Source organism: Culex pipiens, chromosome 3 (genome assembly GCF_016801865.2).
Source record: "Culex pipiens pallens isolate TS chromosome 3, TS_CPP_V2, whole genome shotgun sequence".
In the NCBI taxonomy this organism is placed as follows: Eukaryota; Metazoa; Arthropoda; class Insecta; order Diptera; family Culicidae; genus Culex; species Culex pipiens.
Genome location: NC_068939.1, coordinates 91,423,098 through 91,441,214, shown reverse-complemented (window position 1 = coordinate 91,441,214; position 18,117 = coordinate 91,423,098). Strand labels below are relative to the sequence as shown.

General features: G+C 38.7%; 1 protein-coding gene across 1 annotated transcript in view; it reads right to left on the bottom strand.

The window, feature by feature from the left end:
* The window catches only part of LOC120427774 (uncharacterized), a 97,976-nt gene that overhangs the window by 38,525 nt on the left and 41,334 nt on the right, over positions 1-18,117 (bottom strand). Inside the window, exons 2-3 of the mRNA XM_039592694.2 lie at positions 14,747-15,264; positions 5,752-5,998 (exon numbers count right to left, since the gene is read on the bottom strand). Coding sequence (XP_039448628.1) covers positions 5,752-5,998; positions 14,747-15,264 — 765 coding nt within the window. The remainder of the gene's footprint in view (positions 1-5,751; positions 5,999-14,746; positions 15,265-18,117) is intronic.

The following is an 18,117-nucleotide window of genomic DNA, read 5'->3' as shown; positions in this document are numbered from 1 at the left end:
TCCAGTGGCAGCTACTTTCCTTCGACGTTGATTAAATTTTGATAGAGACTGTTGACATTGACTGGGCCGCGCCCCGGTCGTGCGTTCTCCCATATCCGATACCTGATGGGACCGTTGTGCTCCTCCTGAACCCACCCCGAGGGAGTGTTTTAATTTATTTTGTTGGGAAATGATATTAAATTCTTTTCGGACGAAATACTTTCACGATGAGAGGACCTATTTAATTTCCTATTGAAAACATTTGAAACGAAATCCATTTTTTTTCTGTATTTATTTTTTTTCAACTTTCCAATGTTGAACAACGCCATAGAATTCTGAATGTGGCCCAAAAAAATGTTCTATACCAGCCCAGTACACGGTACATGATAAAACATTGAACTTTATTTCACGGATCATCTACCTCCCAAAACCCATATCCATGATAGCGTTCTTCTTAGCCTCCCCCTCCCCACTCAGCCCATGCCGAAGCTCACAAGCCACCCTTCTCGGCTTCCATCAAGCATAAATCAAACAAAATATAATATTACATCATCATACACTAACCGCTGCTGACTTTGAACGCCGCCCGACCCGATCCGGAGAGAGTGAGCTTAGACTTCTGAACCTCTGTACTGGGTTGCACACGGTGGTTTTAAACAGGACAATTTCTTATTTATTGGCTATTTTGTTGACACCTTGCTTTTGGATGTGGTAAATAAATAAAAAAAACATCAATCTGCGATTTTTCAAAAAGGTTCAAAAGTTTCTTTAAAACAACCTCATGGTTCAATCAAACCCACCGTGCCCTCCACGCTCCTGATCCGTGACGAAGTAACTCATAAGTCATAACGGTGCACGGCTAGCTGAACCTTCCGGAACAGCGCGCCCACGAAACCGGCTGTCCATCCCGCGCCGCCTGTCGAGCAAACATTCTGGCGACGACCTTACAGATTCCGGAGGTGGCCAAAGAGCCCAAACACTCTCTCACACACACACAACAGTAGGTTGATTGATTTCTAACCTTTCCCTCTCTGCCAGATGCCATCGCCAGGACTCAACCGGCTGCGGTTTGCAATCTGCCACAGATCTCCGGTCGAATGATAAATCGTCGTGATCGAAAAATTGATAAAACATGTCCAAATGGAGGTTCTTTTTTTCTTCTTCAAGCAATTGTTCCTAACATTCCCACCTCCCCATGTCAGGGCACGTGAAGCGACGAAAGGCTGCGCTAACATCAATCCGTATGAGAATAGAAGGATATGAGAGCAAATTCTATTCCAAATAGATTTTGATACAGATTGTGTTTACCCAAGGATAATTGGTATTGCCCTGCAGGGAATAACGAAACGAAGCATTTCGCGTTTGATGACGACGACGACGATGACATGTGTCGTTCGCGATTTGACTTCATAAAATGGGATCCAAATTGATCCGTTTATGGTGTAGTTGGCTCGATGAAGTTGGAGTGATTGATGGTTCGGTAATGCCGTCATGAACAAAAGTCTAACTTCAATTCTAGAGTAAATTTTCAAATTTCCTATGAGTCATGGGTTTCCTATGCAGATAGGACCTTTTGAAAATTTAATCTAGAATGGAGGATTTGTTTTGTGTTTGGATCTAACAAAAAAAACAAACTAATGGACAAAACATTTCTAGCAAAACAATATAAAAGGGCCGAAGTCGAAGTGTAAACAAAGAGTCTAGCGTTAGTTGATGTTTACATTAGGAACGAGCAGGACTTCGACTTTATTGTAATGTTTTGCTAGAATTCTTTAGGACAAAGATTACCTAACATTCGAGAGGGTTCTAAGCAACAGCTGTATGAGTTAGCGGAGAAGTTCTAGTTATTTAAATGATTTAGCATGTTAGAGCAGTTTTGATCTCGTTTTTTTAAAGGTTTTGAATGATTAAAAACTGAAAGCTGATTTTTTTAAATTCCATGCGAAAAACACTCACATGTTTCAGCTCAGTTTCTAGGTTGTTCTCAGGATAATCTAGATTTTTGGAAATTATTTCTCGATTTTCATAATTGTTTTTTTTTATTTGAATGGCACTTTGTTCATCAGGGTGTCCCAAAAAAAATTTCGATTTTTCAGAAACCTTCAGACACACCCGGATTTTGATAGGTTTTCGCCTCAGGAACAATAACGTCATGATTCGAATTCCCGGACGCTTCGAAACCCGGACACCATCTTGTTTTATTAATTATTTGGATATAAGTTCGCATTATGAATGTCAAAACTGTGTTATTTGATGAATTCTAACATCAACTTTCATTTAAAGTTTGTTTGAACGCTGTAGTTATTTAATGTCAAAACAATTAAATAAAATAAAATTATAAGATTACCAAAAATGCGAAACATTTCACGTGAAATATTTCATAGGCGTCCGAAGCACCGGGAAGGCAAAGCAGAAAATTTTGGTTTTGATTTCATTAAGTTCTAGCAAATTTTAAATATAAAATATCAATTGTTTTGATGTTAACAGCTTATTGGAGACCTAAAGACACAGTTCGCTTTGGTTCGTTTCTGAGGCCAGACGTGTTTTACCAGCAGTGCGAGTTTCTTTGTACAAACAGTGGTTCAAGGTCACAGTGAACAATGGATGCCAAGAGTGTCCATCTAAACTGCCTCAAAGTGCAGTTTGGGCCGGCTACCAAAATGCCATCGGACAAGGAGATTTTCGCTTTCTTTCGTAAGCGAAACTGGGCACCGGATACGTTGAACGCTATGTTCCGTGCGCCCAGAGAACACTGCGTGTACGTGAAGTTCCGGTCGGAGGAATCGATGAAGGCTGCACTCCTTGAGTGTCCACCTACGGCAGTATTCCAGTATGAGAACGGCGAAAGTGTTGAAGTTACATTTGCAACAGCTCGGGGCGACTACAAATATGTTCGCATATTTGGACTGCCAATTGAGATCGAGAACAAGGAGTTGGTCAGTGTTTTGTCCAAGTTCGGAAAGGTTCACAGCTTCACCCGGGAACGATATGGTCCGGACACCGGATATCCGATCTTCAACGGAGTGCGCGGGATACAGATGGAACTGTCAAAAGAAATTCCGGCGCAGTTGTACGTGCAACATTTTCAAGTTCGTGGTGCTTACGATGGAATGACCAATCGGTGCTTCGTGTGTAAGGCCCCTGACCACGTGAAGGCGGACTGCCCAAAGCGGTCATCCGTAAGTGATCGGCTGCAGGAAGGTTCAACCCAGTCAACGTACGCTGATGCATTAAACGGTACTCCACAACCAGCTGTAGTTCCCGGTCCCGTGAATACCCCATCGCCCAAGCCGCTAGAAGGTGGCAATCCTACCAATTCGGATTGTTTAGAAGTTCCCGTAGTTCCAACAGATATTTTCAATGAAATCGCATTTGGCTCAAACTTGGACGAATACCCAGTTATTTCAGACAAGGAAGAAGAAGAAGAGTACACAAATGATGCTGAGTGGAGGTCGACAAAAAAGCGAAACAGAGCTAAGAAAAACAAGAAACAAGCCAGCGGTTCTGATTCTTCAGAGCCGGGACAAATCAAGGTTCCACGAGGAACGTCCGTGACGAAGGCGCAGGCTGAATACATGAAAAGGTTGCGCATTCAGAAAAAGGAACAAGCGAATCAAGTGTTACTTTTTTCTTATTTTTGTGGTATCAAAACATTATCAATAAAGTATGAAAAAAAAAAAAGATTGCCATTCACTAACATTTCAGTCCAAATTTGTGCGATTCATTAACAAAAACGAGTGTCCGGAATTCGAAGCAAAAGTGTCCGGATTTCGAATCAGCTTTTATAAGTGTCCGGGATTCGAAGCACAACAAGTCATTTTAATTTTCAAATTCTGATGAAAAATTGTTAGAAAAGACATATTTAGCATGCATTCTTTTAAAACCGACTGTTAACACTACATCCTAATGATATTTCTTCATTTACAACTTATGACATGATTTTTTGTCAGCTATAACGAAAATGACATGACGTTAAATTCATACAACGAAAAATTCCCAAAAAAACGTTTAGAACTCATATTGGCATCCATACAAGTCTCCATAAAATTTTGGAAACTGTTCATACAAAAATGGTACGTAAATATTCAAAAATCTGAAATTTTTTGATCGGATTGGTGTCTTCGGCAAAGTTGTAGGTATTGACTATTCAGAAAAAGAAATGTACACGGATTTTTTTTGCCGATTTCTATTAACTTTTGTTCACAAAAAAAATACAATTTCCCAAAATCCGTATGTTTTAACTATTGAAAATTTTTTGACATGGTTTAGGGAAAAAAACCGCAATTTTATGATCTTTTCAAAAAACAACATGTTGAAATATTTGGAATCGAGACTAACATTTCAAATGGGCGTAATATTTAATGTTTGGCCCTTTTGAAATATAAATCCAATCTTAAATTTTATTGGAAATATTCTGAATTTTTCGAAAAGTATTTCCAGTTATGGACAACCATGAACAATATTAAAAAAAAAAAATACAAAAACGGGTATTTTTCAGTTGACCTTTTAAAACCCATTCCCGCCTCTAGGCAGACTTCGATTTAAAAACTTATCAAAAATCAATTTTCCAATTTTCCCAATAAAGGGAAACGAAATGTTCTGGGAAAAACTTGAAATAACCAAAGTCATTAAAATTTAAGGTTGATGGAGTCAGAAAAGTATTTTTACTGAAATTTCTATTTTTTCCAAAAACTCCGTTTTTTTTCAGAAATACACAATTTTAAACACTTGGTGGTAAATTTTTTATCCATATGTCTCTATGGCTCAAAAGTTGCGTTTTCTTTTGTCCCCTAAAACATACATCAAAATACTGATTTTGGAAAACTGTTTTTTTTTTTTTTTGCAAAAAGTTAATTGAAAAATCTGAAAAAAATCCGTGTGCACGTTTTTTCTGAATAGAATTTTAAAATTACCCATGAAAACTCAATTTTGTCACTTTATGTTGTTAGCCCGGGTCAAAAAAATTAAAGTTGCTCAAAAATTATATACTCACCCCCCGGTGGTTGGCCACTTTTTCGTTTGAATCTTTGTACCCCGTTGGTTGGTCAAAGTCAAACTAAAAAGTGACGAACTGTCACTTTTCACACGGCGCTCACGCACACTATCAAAACAAACGTTTGGTTGTGTGTGTGAACTCCGTGTAAAAGGAGTGTCCAACTAAAAAGTGACCCCGTTCGTTTGGCAACAGTTGGTGTCAAACCATCGGAGTGTGAGTGTATGCGATTGCCCGAAAGAGTATTGAAATGGGGCCTCTACTCCAAATTTCAGCTTATGAGCATTTTCATTAGTTTTTAGCCGTTAATAAATGATGATTTTTGCATACAATGGGGTCCAAGGGTGCTTTGATTTTCCATAAACATTTTGCTGGGACCATGAAAATCTCGGCGACCACGAAATGAATCGGCTTCAAGGCAATACTAGGGACCTCGAATCTTCTTGCACCCTCCGAGGGAAATGTTCCCAGACCCTTGGACCCCATGGTATGCAAAAATTGTCACTCTTTCGGGCAATCGCATATAATTTTTGATTTGAACACATTAAATTTTTTTGACTCGGGCTAATGTTTTTGTTTCCAAACCTTTTGCTTTGTTTTATTACAGAAAAATCAATAGTTTTCATAAATTTGACTATGTGACGTCATTAGGTCATTAAGAAGAAAAGCATTTTAAATTATTGCTTTTTACAAATAATATTAACATGAGCATTTACGTTTGTAATAAATTTTCATAAAATAACAATTTTCTTCAAGGCTTCAATGTCCACCACACTTACTTGATGTACGGCTGGTGCAGCGCCACCAGGCTGGCATGGATTCCGACGCTGACCGCCGCCAGATGGAAGTAGTCGAACAGCACCGGCAGATGGTAGTGCAGGCCCCGGCCCGGGTGAAAGTTGAGCTGCAGTGTCCGGGTCGAGGCCAGGCTCAGCACGTTGCCCGTGGTCTGCTCGCCGAACCAAAGCTCCAGATTCAACGAGAATTCCGCCCGTTCGATAGATTCCTTCAGATGTCGGCTGTCAACTGTGGGGCAGGGAAGAAGAAGCAGAAGGGAAAAATACGATGGAATCGGGTTAAAAATGTAGAATATCTGGGACAACTTCATTCATTTATTCCGACGACGACGACGACGATGACAGATGAGAAGGACGGGAATTTTCACTCTCTCGCTCGAGCGAACACATACACACACAATTCAGATGGAAAAGAGATGGAAAATTGAAAAATGGATAAGGCGCTTTAAAATTTGTATTCAAATGAATTCATCGTTCTGGAAGGGCGAAGGGAGGGAAAACTGCACAGGGATCAACTTTTGATGTGGAAACTGCTAGTACATACTCACACTTACAGGCACAGAGAGTGTGGGAAATACAACCGCAAACACGCTGTAGCGACGCAAGTCGAACGGAAAGGGCAAAGGTTAATTCCTTTTCCCGTTGTCCCGTTGTTGTGGGTACGGTTACGGGGAGCAACTTTGTAGAGCACTTTTAGAAAGTTGAGCTTTTACATCTTGAATAAAAATTATGAATGCAATTTTTAGAATGCACTTTAAATTTTAAACGCTCGTACTGTTTCTTGCGGGACAATGCCACCCCATCGCTCGGTAATTCCAGAGTGCTGCAGGAATCTTCTCCAGAGCTGCATGAAAGTTTTACACATAACATGAAGTAATTGGTGTTGTGGTTAAGGGTTTCAGCTCAATCCCCCGTTTTGCACGACCTTCCCCCTCAACACATGTTGTGCAATATAAATGGAATTTGTGCCCCCAGAGTTGTCTAACCGAATTGCGTAGGAGTGGTGCTGAGTGAGTTGCTTTAGAGAGCGAGGACGTAGGAGAAAATCGATGCTCGAGAGATCGGTAACCACCTCCACACACCATCAGTAGTGCGGTGTGACTATTTAAATAACTGATGAGTTTCGTAATTAAAAGTGTCGTGTACAACTGTAACCGTATCGTTTTGGTTTTGCTTGTTGAAGATTTGGGACAATCCGTTTCCCTTTAAAATTGATTGCACGACATTTTTAACCCAACACAAATCTTGTTCGGTGTTGCTGAAACAAGACTGTAGATTCCAATTTGCCTTGATGGATTGTACAACCAGATTCAGATCTTGGGGTACCATTTTGTATTTGTAGGAATCAAACAAGGCGAATAAGTTCGAAATTTATGGCCACATAAACATCACCCAAAAAATACCAAGCAGGAAAATGGTGCGAATTCAAATCTCCAACCCGAAGTTCGTTATCGCATCCTTCTTTCGCATTACTGCCTGGTTTGGTTTGACACATTGTGGTGTTCAATGGGGCTAGGCCCGGTGGGGAAATCTAGGCTCCACCACCCACGGGGTCCATAATTTTTAGGATTGTTGCTGTAAATTGCTGTACCTACTGTTTTTTTTATTACTATTTGAACCCTCGTTTTGATGGGGAGGAATAGCTCTCGAAAAGCGATAAATTTTCCCACGTTCTCTGATTTATAATGTTTGCATTGTTGTGGTGAATTCGACCGGAACCAAATTAAATTGGCACGGGATCTACGGCTGGTGTAAAACGTGTTAATTTTGTGGCGTGCCCTGATTAATAGGGAGAATGATTACATAGGTCAACATTTTTGAAGTCATAGTCAATAACTGTAGATTTTTCGTTATGGTCTGTTAGTATTGGTTAAAATTAGAATATAAGTTCATTTCTGGCCAAAAACACTGACTTAAACTTTGGGAATACATCTGAAGCAACATATGAAAATTGCGCATAGGGGATGGGGGGGTAATGGTTATTTGGAGTTTTGAAGATTGGATTTTGGTTATTGGGTTAAGATTGTTTTATTTTTGTAAGGTTTGGAAGGGTTTGGGTATTTTGTGTTGTATGGGGTTATGGAGTTGGTGTAATTAGAAGAAATGGGATGTTTTGGTATAATTTTGTTTATTTGGATTGGTTAATGGGTGGGTGGATTTGTTGGGGGTTTTTGGGGTTGTAAGAAAGAATATGGTTGTTTGATGTGGGGATATGTTTTTGGTGATTTTTGTGTATGTGATAATTATAGTGTTGAATTTTGATTTGTTGATGAATTTAGGGTTGAATGGGTTTGTTGTTGGTGAGTTTGATTTGGGTGGTATATTGGTGTTTGTAGGGGGGGTGTGTTATGGGAGTAAGTGGGTATTTATGTGTGTTTGGTAGTAGTTTGGTTTGGGTGGGGATAATGGGTTTTTTTTTAGTGTGTGGGTTTTGGGGGGTTTTGGGTTTGGGTTGTAGAATGATAGTGGGGGGTTGGAAAGAATATTGGGTTGGGTTGGTATTGGATAGGGGAAGGTGTGGATGGTTGTTTTGTTTATTGTTGTTGTTGTTGTTGTTGTTTTATGTAGGGTGTAAGGGGGTTAGTTTTTAGGGGGGGGATGGAGGTTGGGTGGGGGTTGGGGTTTTGTCTTTTTTTTTTGTATTGTGTGGGTGGGAATAAACGAGGGGGGCATTTGAGTAAGGGAAGTGGTGTGGTGGGGTGGGGTGGGTTTAGGGAAATGAATTGGGAAGTGGTATTTTGGTGGAGGGGGGATGATTGTTGGGGGAATTTATTGGAGAATATATGGTTGGTGGGTGAGGGATTTTTGGTGAGGTTGTTGGGGTTTGGGTATGCAGGTTTTGGGGGGGAGAGGGATTTGGGGGGGTGGGGTGTGTTAGGTTGGGGTGGGGTTGATTGTTGTAATGAAACAATTGGAGGTTGGGGGGGTTTGGTTTGTGTGATGTTATGGGGTTGAAATTTTAACTTATTTTATTTATTTTCGTGGGTAATGGGTGGGTGGGGGGTAGTTTTTGAAAGATGCATTTGCATTTAGGGATTTGTGTGGATTTTTGAGGGTGTTGGTTTGTATGGTTGTTAGGGTTTTTGAGGGGGGGGTTTTTTTTTAGTGTGTATTTTTGGTGTTTGAAGGGGGGTTTGTTTACAAGCTCTTCCCGGCAAACTTCGTCCTGCCTTTTTTTGGTTTCTTGACGTTTCTTGCTTTTTTGCTTATTTAGCCTCCTGTGATCAAAATTTGAGTTTACGTAAATTTTCCCATACAATCTGCAGATGCTCCGGAATCGGTCCCAGAGTGGCCAAAGAGGCCATTTTTTAGCATATAAACCTTCCTTGGGCTTATACGAACCCAACGCAACAAAAAGCATCTCGATCCGACGTTCCGTGTTGAATTGATTCGCGTTCGAACAAAACCGTCGAAATTTTTTATTTTTAAATAAAATGTATCGTTTTCTAGGTATAGCTACCTACTTTTAGGTATAACTTTTCTATTTATTTTCGTTTTTTGTATTTTAAAATAATTCTTGAGAGACAAAATATTTTTGAAAAGCTGAGAAAATTTCTTACAATTTTGTCTCTGGTACATTGAAAATCGGGAAATTAGCTTCATAAAGAATTCGAATGGATGACAATGAATATTTCTAGGTGTCACCTAATAATTTTCAACTGACGACATCTCGGAAACTATTGGTCCGATTTTCAATGTTAAAAATGAAACCTGTGTGAAATGTTGTCATCTTTTCATTTAAAATAATTACCAAATGAAGCTTTACTTTTGAAAAAGTCTACAAAGAGATTATTTAGTTTAGACCATATTTTTTTTTTTTTGAAAACAGCTCACAAGTAGAATAAATTTAATTGTATTTAAGGTCGTGAATGGCGTCTCTCTTGGAGCAATGACTGTCAATGATGGTTCTGAATTCAGGGTCCAGAAATAGTAAATTGAAATGGATAAATAATCACTATATGTAAAATGCTTCTACAAACAACACTAAAAACCCATTTTTTATTGATACATTCTGAATCAAAATTTGAATGTTTTCTAAAACAAACATGGCCGCTAAATGGCCGATCGGGAATGATGCCTTTCAGAGCCTTAAAATTTTATTATTAACTTATCCGTTCGAAGACAGTTTGATCTGTATATAGACTACGGACCTGGTAAGGATCTTGCCAAGAAATTGTGAAAATTGGCAGCAGCGGTAGCGTAAACAAGCTACAAGAAGTTTTCCCTCTTTTTTCTGCTGCTGTTCGTAAAGCTATTTACTACACTTAAACCCCGTTGGTTTGACACCAATTGTTGTGACCCCTTTCAGTTTGACACCCGCTTCACACGGAGTTCACACACACTACCCAACGTTTGTTTTGATAGTGTCTGTGAGCGCCGTGTAAAAAGTGACAGTTCGACACTTTTTAGTTAGACTTTGTCAAACTAACGGGGTACAAACGAAAAAGTGTTAAACGAAATAGTGACCAACCACCGGGGGTTGAGTGTAATCATATTTCTTGGGAGGTTCGTATTGGTCTGAAGCTTCGCCAAATACTAAAAGAACCTGAATTCTTCGATTAGCTTTGATAAAAAAATCGTTAAACACTAAACAATTAAAATAAAATCAAAAAAAAAATATTTTGATTGTCCAGAAAACCTTTAAAAAAGTGGTTATATTTTTCAAATGGTTCACTTTTTCAAAGTTTCACAATGTGTTCAAAAATGAAATAATAATTTTGAGCCAATATCTTAAAATCTGTTCGACATTTATATTTTCAACCTGAAGTGCAGTAAAGTATGCCGTTTATCAGGCTCAAAAAGTTCAGCAAATACTCAGCACTTGTCTGGGCGTTCCTGCAACGACCTGAATTCACCGTATATCCCGTGGATTGTCCCGACAACTTGAAACATTTATCTTAGTTCGATCACAAACAACTCACTTGAAAAATGCACGTTCTATCCTTTTACCATTCTGCGCACCAAGCAGGTCGGGATGTTTTTCCACCGCTCGTTTTCTGCGAATCTTTTTTGTAAGGTTAGGTTTTTCAGGTTGGTCAGCTTCAGCATGAAAAATGGTTGGTATTTTCAGGAATTTCGATTGTCGGGTGAAAATGCGAGTTATTTTTTTTTCCTTTTTTGTTTGTGGAGTTTGGTTCTGATTGATCAACGGATCGAAAGTGTTCTGATCTATATTTTTCATTTTTGTATGTAGAAATTTGTTGCAAAATGGAAATTAAAGTATTGTTGTTGCCAAAGTTTTATAGACCGGAAAAAGAAACGTGGTTAAAATAGATGAATTTCTTAGAATTTATTAAAAGTTTCGTTAAAAAAGCTGGGTACATAGACCTCGTCATTTACGGACATCCCCCATGCGTTGTACCTGGACCATTCAATGCTTTTTTCCCCCTCGATATTGTGGCAGGACGGTTGGCCAAGTGCTATTAAAAAGCACTCGCTGCAATTGGCGTCTAATGGCACTCTAAAAAGCGCCACTTTTCCTCGTAGCTCTGAGGCCGCCGCTAAAGAACGACGACTTCGACTCGAGCGCGCCCGATATCTGATGGACGACAAAAGGATGGCAAGGAAAGCAACAAGAAAAGCAAACCGGATGTGGTCGTTGGTGGCGGTCGTTGTGCGGTTACATTAGAAGATGGTTCTTTCCTTCTGTTGGAGGGAGCGTCGCCGTCGCCATTTTCGCAGGGAAAAGGACGCTTTTTATATGTATATTTGGGCAACAAAGACGCGCACTCCAAACAGGAAGTGGCGTCGGAAACGAGCTGTTGACAAAGTGTTGAGTGATATGTTTTTTTGGAAGGGGAGTTCTAATTTCGACGATGAATTTACATGTCTAATGTGAGCTGAACATGTGCAGCAAATGAATTATCTCCAAATTTTAATTCTTTATTTGAGAACTTTTCTAATTACAAACAGAGAAAAACAGAAAAACAGAAAAACAGAAAAACAGAAAAACAGAAAAACAGAAAAACAGAAAAACAGAAAAACAGAAAAACAGAAAAACAGAAAAACAGAAAAACAGAAAAACAGAAAAACAGAAAAACAGAAAAACAGAAAAACAGAAAAACAGAAAAACAGAAAAACAGAAAAACAGAAAAACAGAAAAACAGAAAAACAAAAAACAGAAAACCAGAAAAACAGAAAAACAGAAAAACAGAAAAACAGAAAAACAGAAAAACAGAAAAACAGAATAACAGAAAAACAGAAAAACAGAGAAACAGAAAAACAGAAAAACAGAAAAACAGAAAAACAGAAAAATAGAAAAACAGAAAAACAGAAAAACAGAAAAATAGAAAAACAGAAAAACAGAAAAACAGAAAAACAGAAAAACAGAAAAACAGAAAAAACAGAAAAACAGAAAAACAGAAAAACAGAAAAACAGAAAAACAGAAAAACAGAAAACAGAAAAACAGAAAAACAGAAAAACAGAAAAACAGAAAAACAGAAAAACAGAAAAACAGAAAAACAGAAAAACAGAAAAACAGAAAAACAGAAAAACAGAAAAACAGAAAAACAGAAAAACAGAAAAACAGAAAAACAGAAAAACAGAAAAACAGAAAAACAGAAAAACAGAAAAACAGAAAAACAGAAAAACAGAAAAACAGAATAACAGAATAACAGAAAAACAGAAAAACAGAGAAACAGAAAAACAGAAAAACAGAAAAACAGAAAAACAGAAAAACAGAAAAACAGAAAAACAAAAAAACAGAAAAACAGAAAAACAGAAAAACAGAAAAACAGAAAAACAGAAAAACAGAAAAACAGAAAAACAGAAAAACAGAAAAACAGAAAAACAGAAAAACAGAAAAAACAGAAAAACAGAAAAGCAGAAAAACAGAAAAACAGAAAAACAGAAAAACAGAAAAGCAGAAAAACAAAAAAACAGAAAAACAGAAAAACAGAAAAAAAGAAAAACAGAAAAACAGAAAAAAACAGAAAAACAGAAAAACAGAAAAACAGAAAAACAGAAAAACAGAAAAACAGAAAAACAGAAAAACAGAAAAACAGAAAAACAGAAAAACAGAAAAACAGAAAAACAGAAAAACAGAAAAACAGAAAAACAGAAAAACAGAAAAACAGAAAAACAGAAAACAGAGAAACAGAAAAACAGAAAAACAGAAAAACAGAAAAACAGAAAAATAGAAAAACTGAACAACTTTTTGCATATAAAGATTCATTGAACTCGATTTTAAACCTAATGCAGCATGGAATTCCACGCTCCAATTCTTCAATCATGGTGAAATTCCTGAAGAAACCGTTGCTTCATACGATGCTGCCAGGATGGAGCCGCACCCAGCATGACGATACCATGTTGAACTTATCGCAAACTACCCCTAATTACGTTGTATCGCGTGCCTGAAATTACGCCACATGCAGTCACAAGCGAGACGTGGGCTCGACTACAACGTACTTGGTTTCAATGTAATTTAGTAGATTTTGTAGAAAGAAATACATTTGGAATTGATAAACTAGTTGTTGTTTTTTGTGATATACAAAAAAATACATCGGAATCGACGTAACACCTCATAATGTGGCCCTCTTAAACCTTGCGGTTTCGTCAACGGATCCACAGACGTGTATCGTTCTTTTTGCGACAAGACTCCGCCTCCCGGGTCTCCTAAGTGTGAAGGTATGGGCACGGGGAGAGGGCACCGAATACCTATATTGACACTTAGAATTTTTTGCGTCCGCCTCGGGATTCGAACCGGCGACCTCTGGATTGTGAGTCCAGTGCGCGGTCCGATTGATCCACACAGGCAGACGAAATACATCGAGAAATCAGAAAAGGCGATTGTGTCAAGACAACGATTTTTATTGTGGAAACTAGCCAACTTTTTGACAAAGAAAGTCAGTTGTGTTTGACACAGTCTGTCGCCTTTCTGGTGTACCTATTTGTGCAGTTTATCGCGTGGATTGACTCCATCAGAGACCATTTTTGTCAGTACAGTCGTGCCTCGCTCGGTTGGTTGTCAATCGTTTCGGGCATCTTATCATGAATTCTTGAAGAATATTTCCAAATTCCTGAATGTTTGGTACAATATTGACAGTTTTCCAACAAATTTCCATAAAAAACACAAGATCGTCTCGGAAAATTCAGAACCAAGCGCAAATACAGGACGACCATAGAACAGAAGCACTGAAGCCGGATAATGCCCTGCGTGTTCATATGTGAGATTATGCAGATTCATGCCCCCCGGGCCAGAAGCAGGAGGGGGTTGTAGCGCGTGATATTGGTCCGCCGGATTGCTAGTTGTGGCATCGTAGATATCGGTGCCAGTCATGGGTGGCCAGGATGGAGCTTCGCAGGAAACGAACCGTGTGTGTGTGTGTGCAGATTCCGGAGGTCATTCAGAATTTGGTGAATAAAATCGATGGGGCTGTCTGTGGTAAAAGTGAAATGATAGGAGCAGTGATGTATAGCTATGGACTATTGATTTTTGCTTGATAAATTCTGCATTCTGTCTGTTTGTATCTTTTCGTCTTGGTTTTTTTACTTTCCATTTTGAAATTGAGTTTAACAGAGTCGTAAAAATCTTATTTCCTCCTAAATTTTTCGACAATTTTTGATCAAGATTTGCAATTTTGCATTTTTACCGCATAATTGACGGTTTGGAGCCCGTTAATCAATTGGTGGATTACCCTAATTGAATATGCGCATGTTCTTGCGTTCATTCATGGACGGTCGCCGTTCGCCGTGCTCTGTATGTGGGGTGTATATTTTCCCTTAACCCAGGGTGGGTTGGGAGCAATAACAGTCGGAACGTACACGTTCCTACACACTGCTGATAAATTGAGCTAGGATGCTGAGCAGAAATATAGCATTGTGTGCGATGGTGAGGATGATATTGGGATTCATAGGATTTCTCGTGTGCATTCCACTCATTACGGTCGGATGTAGAACAACTATAAACTAGTAGATTGACTAACATGGCACTCGGCAAGGCCTCGGAGAGGACGCGAGTTATGCAAATTTCATTACCTAGTAAATGCGCCCGGAACATGATGACGTCACGCAGCGACACTTCTTCGTTGCGGTACAGTATTTGGAACACCCGCGAAGCGCCACAGTCGTCGATAATGGTGGCCGTGGAGCCCGTCGTCCCCGAGCCGGTGGTGGCCGCGCTGGGCGACCCGTTGGTCCCCTGGGAACCCCCGCCAGCGCTGCCACTGCCGCCAATGCCACTACTACTGCTGGGGGTCGTCCCCAACCCGGGCTGGCACCCGCTCGAGGAATTGGTCGAGATGGGCGTGTTGGCACTGCTCGACACGGACCCAGGGGCATTGCTGGTGGTGGTGGTGCCGGTCACGGCAGAGGTAGAACCCGTGCCTGAACCGGCCGCCGAGGTCATGGAATTTGGAGGAGCTGATGCAGAAGCAGCAGCCGTGGCAGCGACAACGGCCGAAGGCACTCCCGTGGTCGAAGCGTCCGGAAGGCATGTTTCCACCTGAACCGGCAACCGGGGCGATACTCGCAACGAACAACGCACTTGGTACAATCTGCAAATAGAGTGAGAAAAGGAATGTGGGTTACAAAATGCTTAAAATGTGATTATGAAATGGGAAAACCATTTTGTGACTTTTTTTCTCTATGGATAATAGGGTGTTCCGAAATGGATTCCTACACTACTTCCCCCTAAGATTAAAAAAATAATTCATCATTCCATTTTCAGTTGAAATAAATTTGACCACTGTATGAGGGAAGCAGTCGTTGCTGAATGGAGCACTTCCATTCGAGCAGTTTTTGCTTTTTTCTACAATGTATTCCTTATGGAAGAACTGTCATTTCTACCACTCGAATCGGGTACTCCATTGGTAAGTAAAATGCTTATCACAAGACAATTTAGGCTTGTGAGTTTAGAAGGACTTAGACTGATATAGTTGAATCCAAAAATCGGTTAAGAATTATATGTTTAATACCCAGAACTACAAAAGATTTGCATAACTCGTAGGTGCTTTTGAAATTGAATCTACACAACCTCGCCAAAAAAGCCTGGGTGACTTGTTGAATTCAACCAATATGATATGAAAAGAATTGAAAGCTTTCCCATTGGTGGCTTCATAGATAATTCATCTTTCTATAATCATCGAACTCCAAGCTTGAGGATACCTTGGAGACATTCCCTTATCTTCTCAAAAAGGTGATTCTCGTCTTCTGAACCCCCTATCCATGTCCCTTGTGTGCGGTGGAGATGGAAGCGATGGTGTTGAGAATCTGTTTCAGCTAGAATTGGTTCTATTCCCAATTAACGATTCCAACGTGGACTTAGACAATCATCGCCGTCTCCAAGCGAAGCGGAGAATAATTTCTTGTGGCGTCAGGAAATTCAACTGAGGTGCATAACTCTGTACTACTTCATCATTAACAGGGCTAGTGATTTTCGCGATTTCACGGGAATTTTTTAATCCGTGAAATCTGGTAAGTACCTCGAAATGTCACGAAATACAAAATATACGCTTGAAAAATTGCTCCTCAGTGAATAACTTTGATTTTCGATGAAATTAAGTATGTTTATTATTTTAGAGAGATTTGATACTCAAATTTATAAAGTTCATTAGAGTTAGTATAGCTGAATCATTAATTCAGATGTTGAAACATGGCAAAATTTCACTAAGTCAAATTCTTTCAAATTGCATCAAATATGTTGTGTCAGGGGGTATTATTTTGTATCTTTAATTGGGTACTAAAGTCCTATGTCAATTTTAATGCAAAAAAAAAAAAAAAATTATGACAAGACAACATTTTTTCGATGGATCAACTATGGTTCCCTTGGAACAAGCTGTCAAGTAGGAGCTTTTCTGTCAAGAAGGACCGCGAGGTTAATTTTTCAAAATTGATTTAAAAATCCATTTTAGACTCTTTGTGGTCGTAAAAAGGGTCATTGTATTCAGAAAAATATGCTTTATTGCTGTAAACAATAATATCAGAAATCTAAGCTTCATTTTAGGACCCAATTATTGCTAATCCTTTAAGTAACTTTTCTTAACACAATAAATCTAAAAGAACACATTTTTGCATTTATGTTATGCCGATTCTAGAGTACCGTGAAATTGCCGCAAAATTCCAATGTTTTGTGTTTATTTTGACTCGTTGGAAAGGTCTTTTGATTACGCATCCATCGACGGGTCGCATGATTGGTCAGGATATAACTTTTATCGAAATATTAAATATGTAAAAAAGTGTATAATTAACACTTAAGTAAACATAATTTTCGATAGGGTTGTTAAATCTTCATTTTTAGGACTCGTTGGATAGGTCTTATGATAACGCAACCAACGATTAATTGCATATCCTATGAGCATATGATATATAATTCAAACTTGATTACCGTCAACTGGGGCGAATCGGGATACATGGGGCGAATAGGGACAGCTGTTTTAGCCAGGTTCTTGCACTACATTTTGATATTTAATTGATTTCGGTTAGAACAGATACAGATCAACTAAATTTGTGCATCGATTTCCTAATTTGAAGCATACCACTGTTGTCCCTATTCAGACTGTAGTTCCGATTCACCCCAGTTGACGGCAATCGTGATTTTTGATAGTGTTGTCAGATCTTCAATCTTTTTGACGCGATTGATAGGGATTTAAAGTACCTTTCTGAAAGAATATAATATAAAGGGTTTTCTTTCAAAATCCTCTTTTTATAATCATCCGGATTAAAATATTAAAATCAAAATCGTTTTGTAACATACAAACAACCTTACACACACAGACATTTGCTCAGAATTTGATCCTGAGTAGAGGGTGACGAGCGGGAATTCCCGGGAAAAATTTCCCAGGAAATCGACCATTTTTGGACCTCTCGATTCCCGGAAAATTCGGTCGAGACTCCCGGGAAATTTTTTACTTATAAATATCGAAGCAAAATTATATAAACTAATCAGAAAAACATATGAAAAATTCAATTGTTTTGAACATTGAATGATCAATCAAGTTCGAATAAACCAATGCTTCTCTTATCTTCTTATTCAGAAAGTGTAAATTTTAACTTATCAAAATTCCAAAAACTTTTGAGAGGAGCACATCGGATAATCGAAACTTCGGATAATCGAAACTTCGGATAATCAAAACTTCTGATAATCGAATCACGATTTTTTTTCGTTTTCTTATTTTTGATTGTTTAGCTCAAGAATGACCCCTAAACTACTCTGAAGTGATTTAGAAATTTTTAGTCCAAGATAGATAGCGGCCAAAATGGCGGTGTGAAACATTGAAAAATGCATTTATTTTATTTAATAGGCAATCAACTATTCAAATTTTACTAAAACGGGGTCGCAGAACTCGAATTAGAAGTCATAAGTAATAAAATAAAAAAAAACAAAAGATTTTTTTTTGTTCGTGATTCGA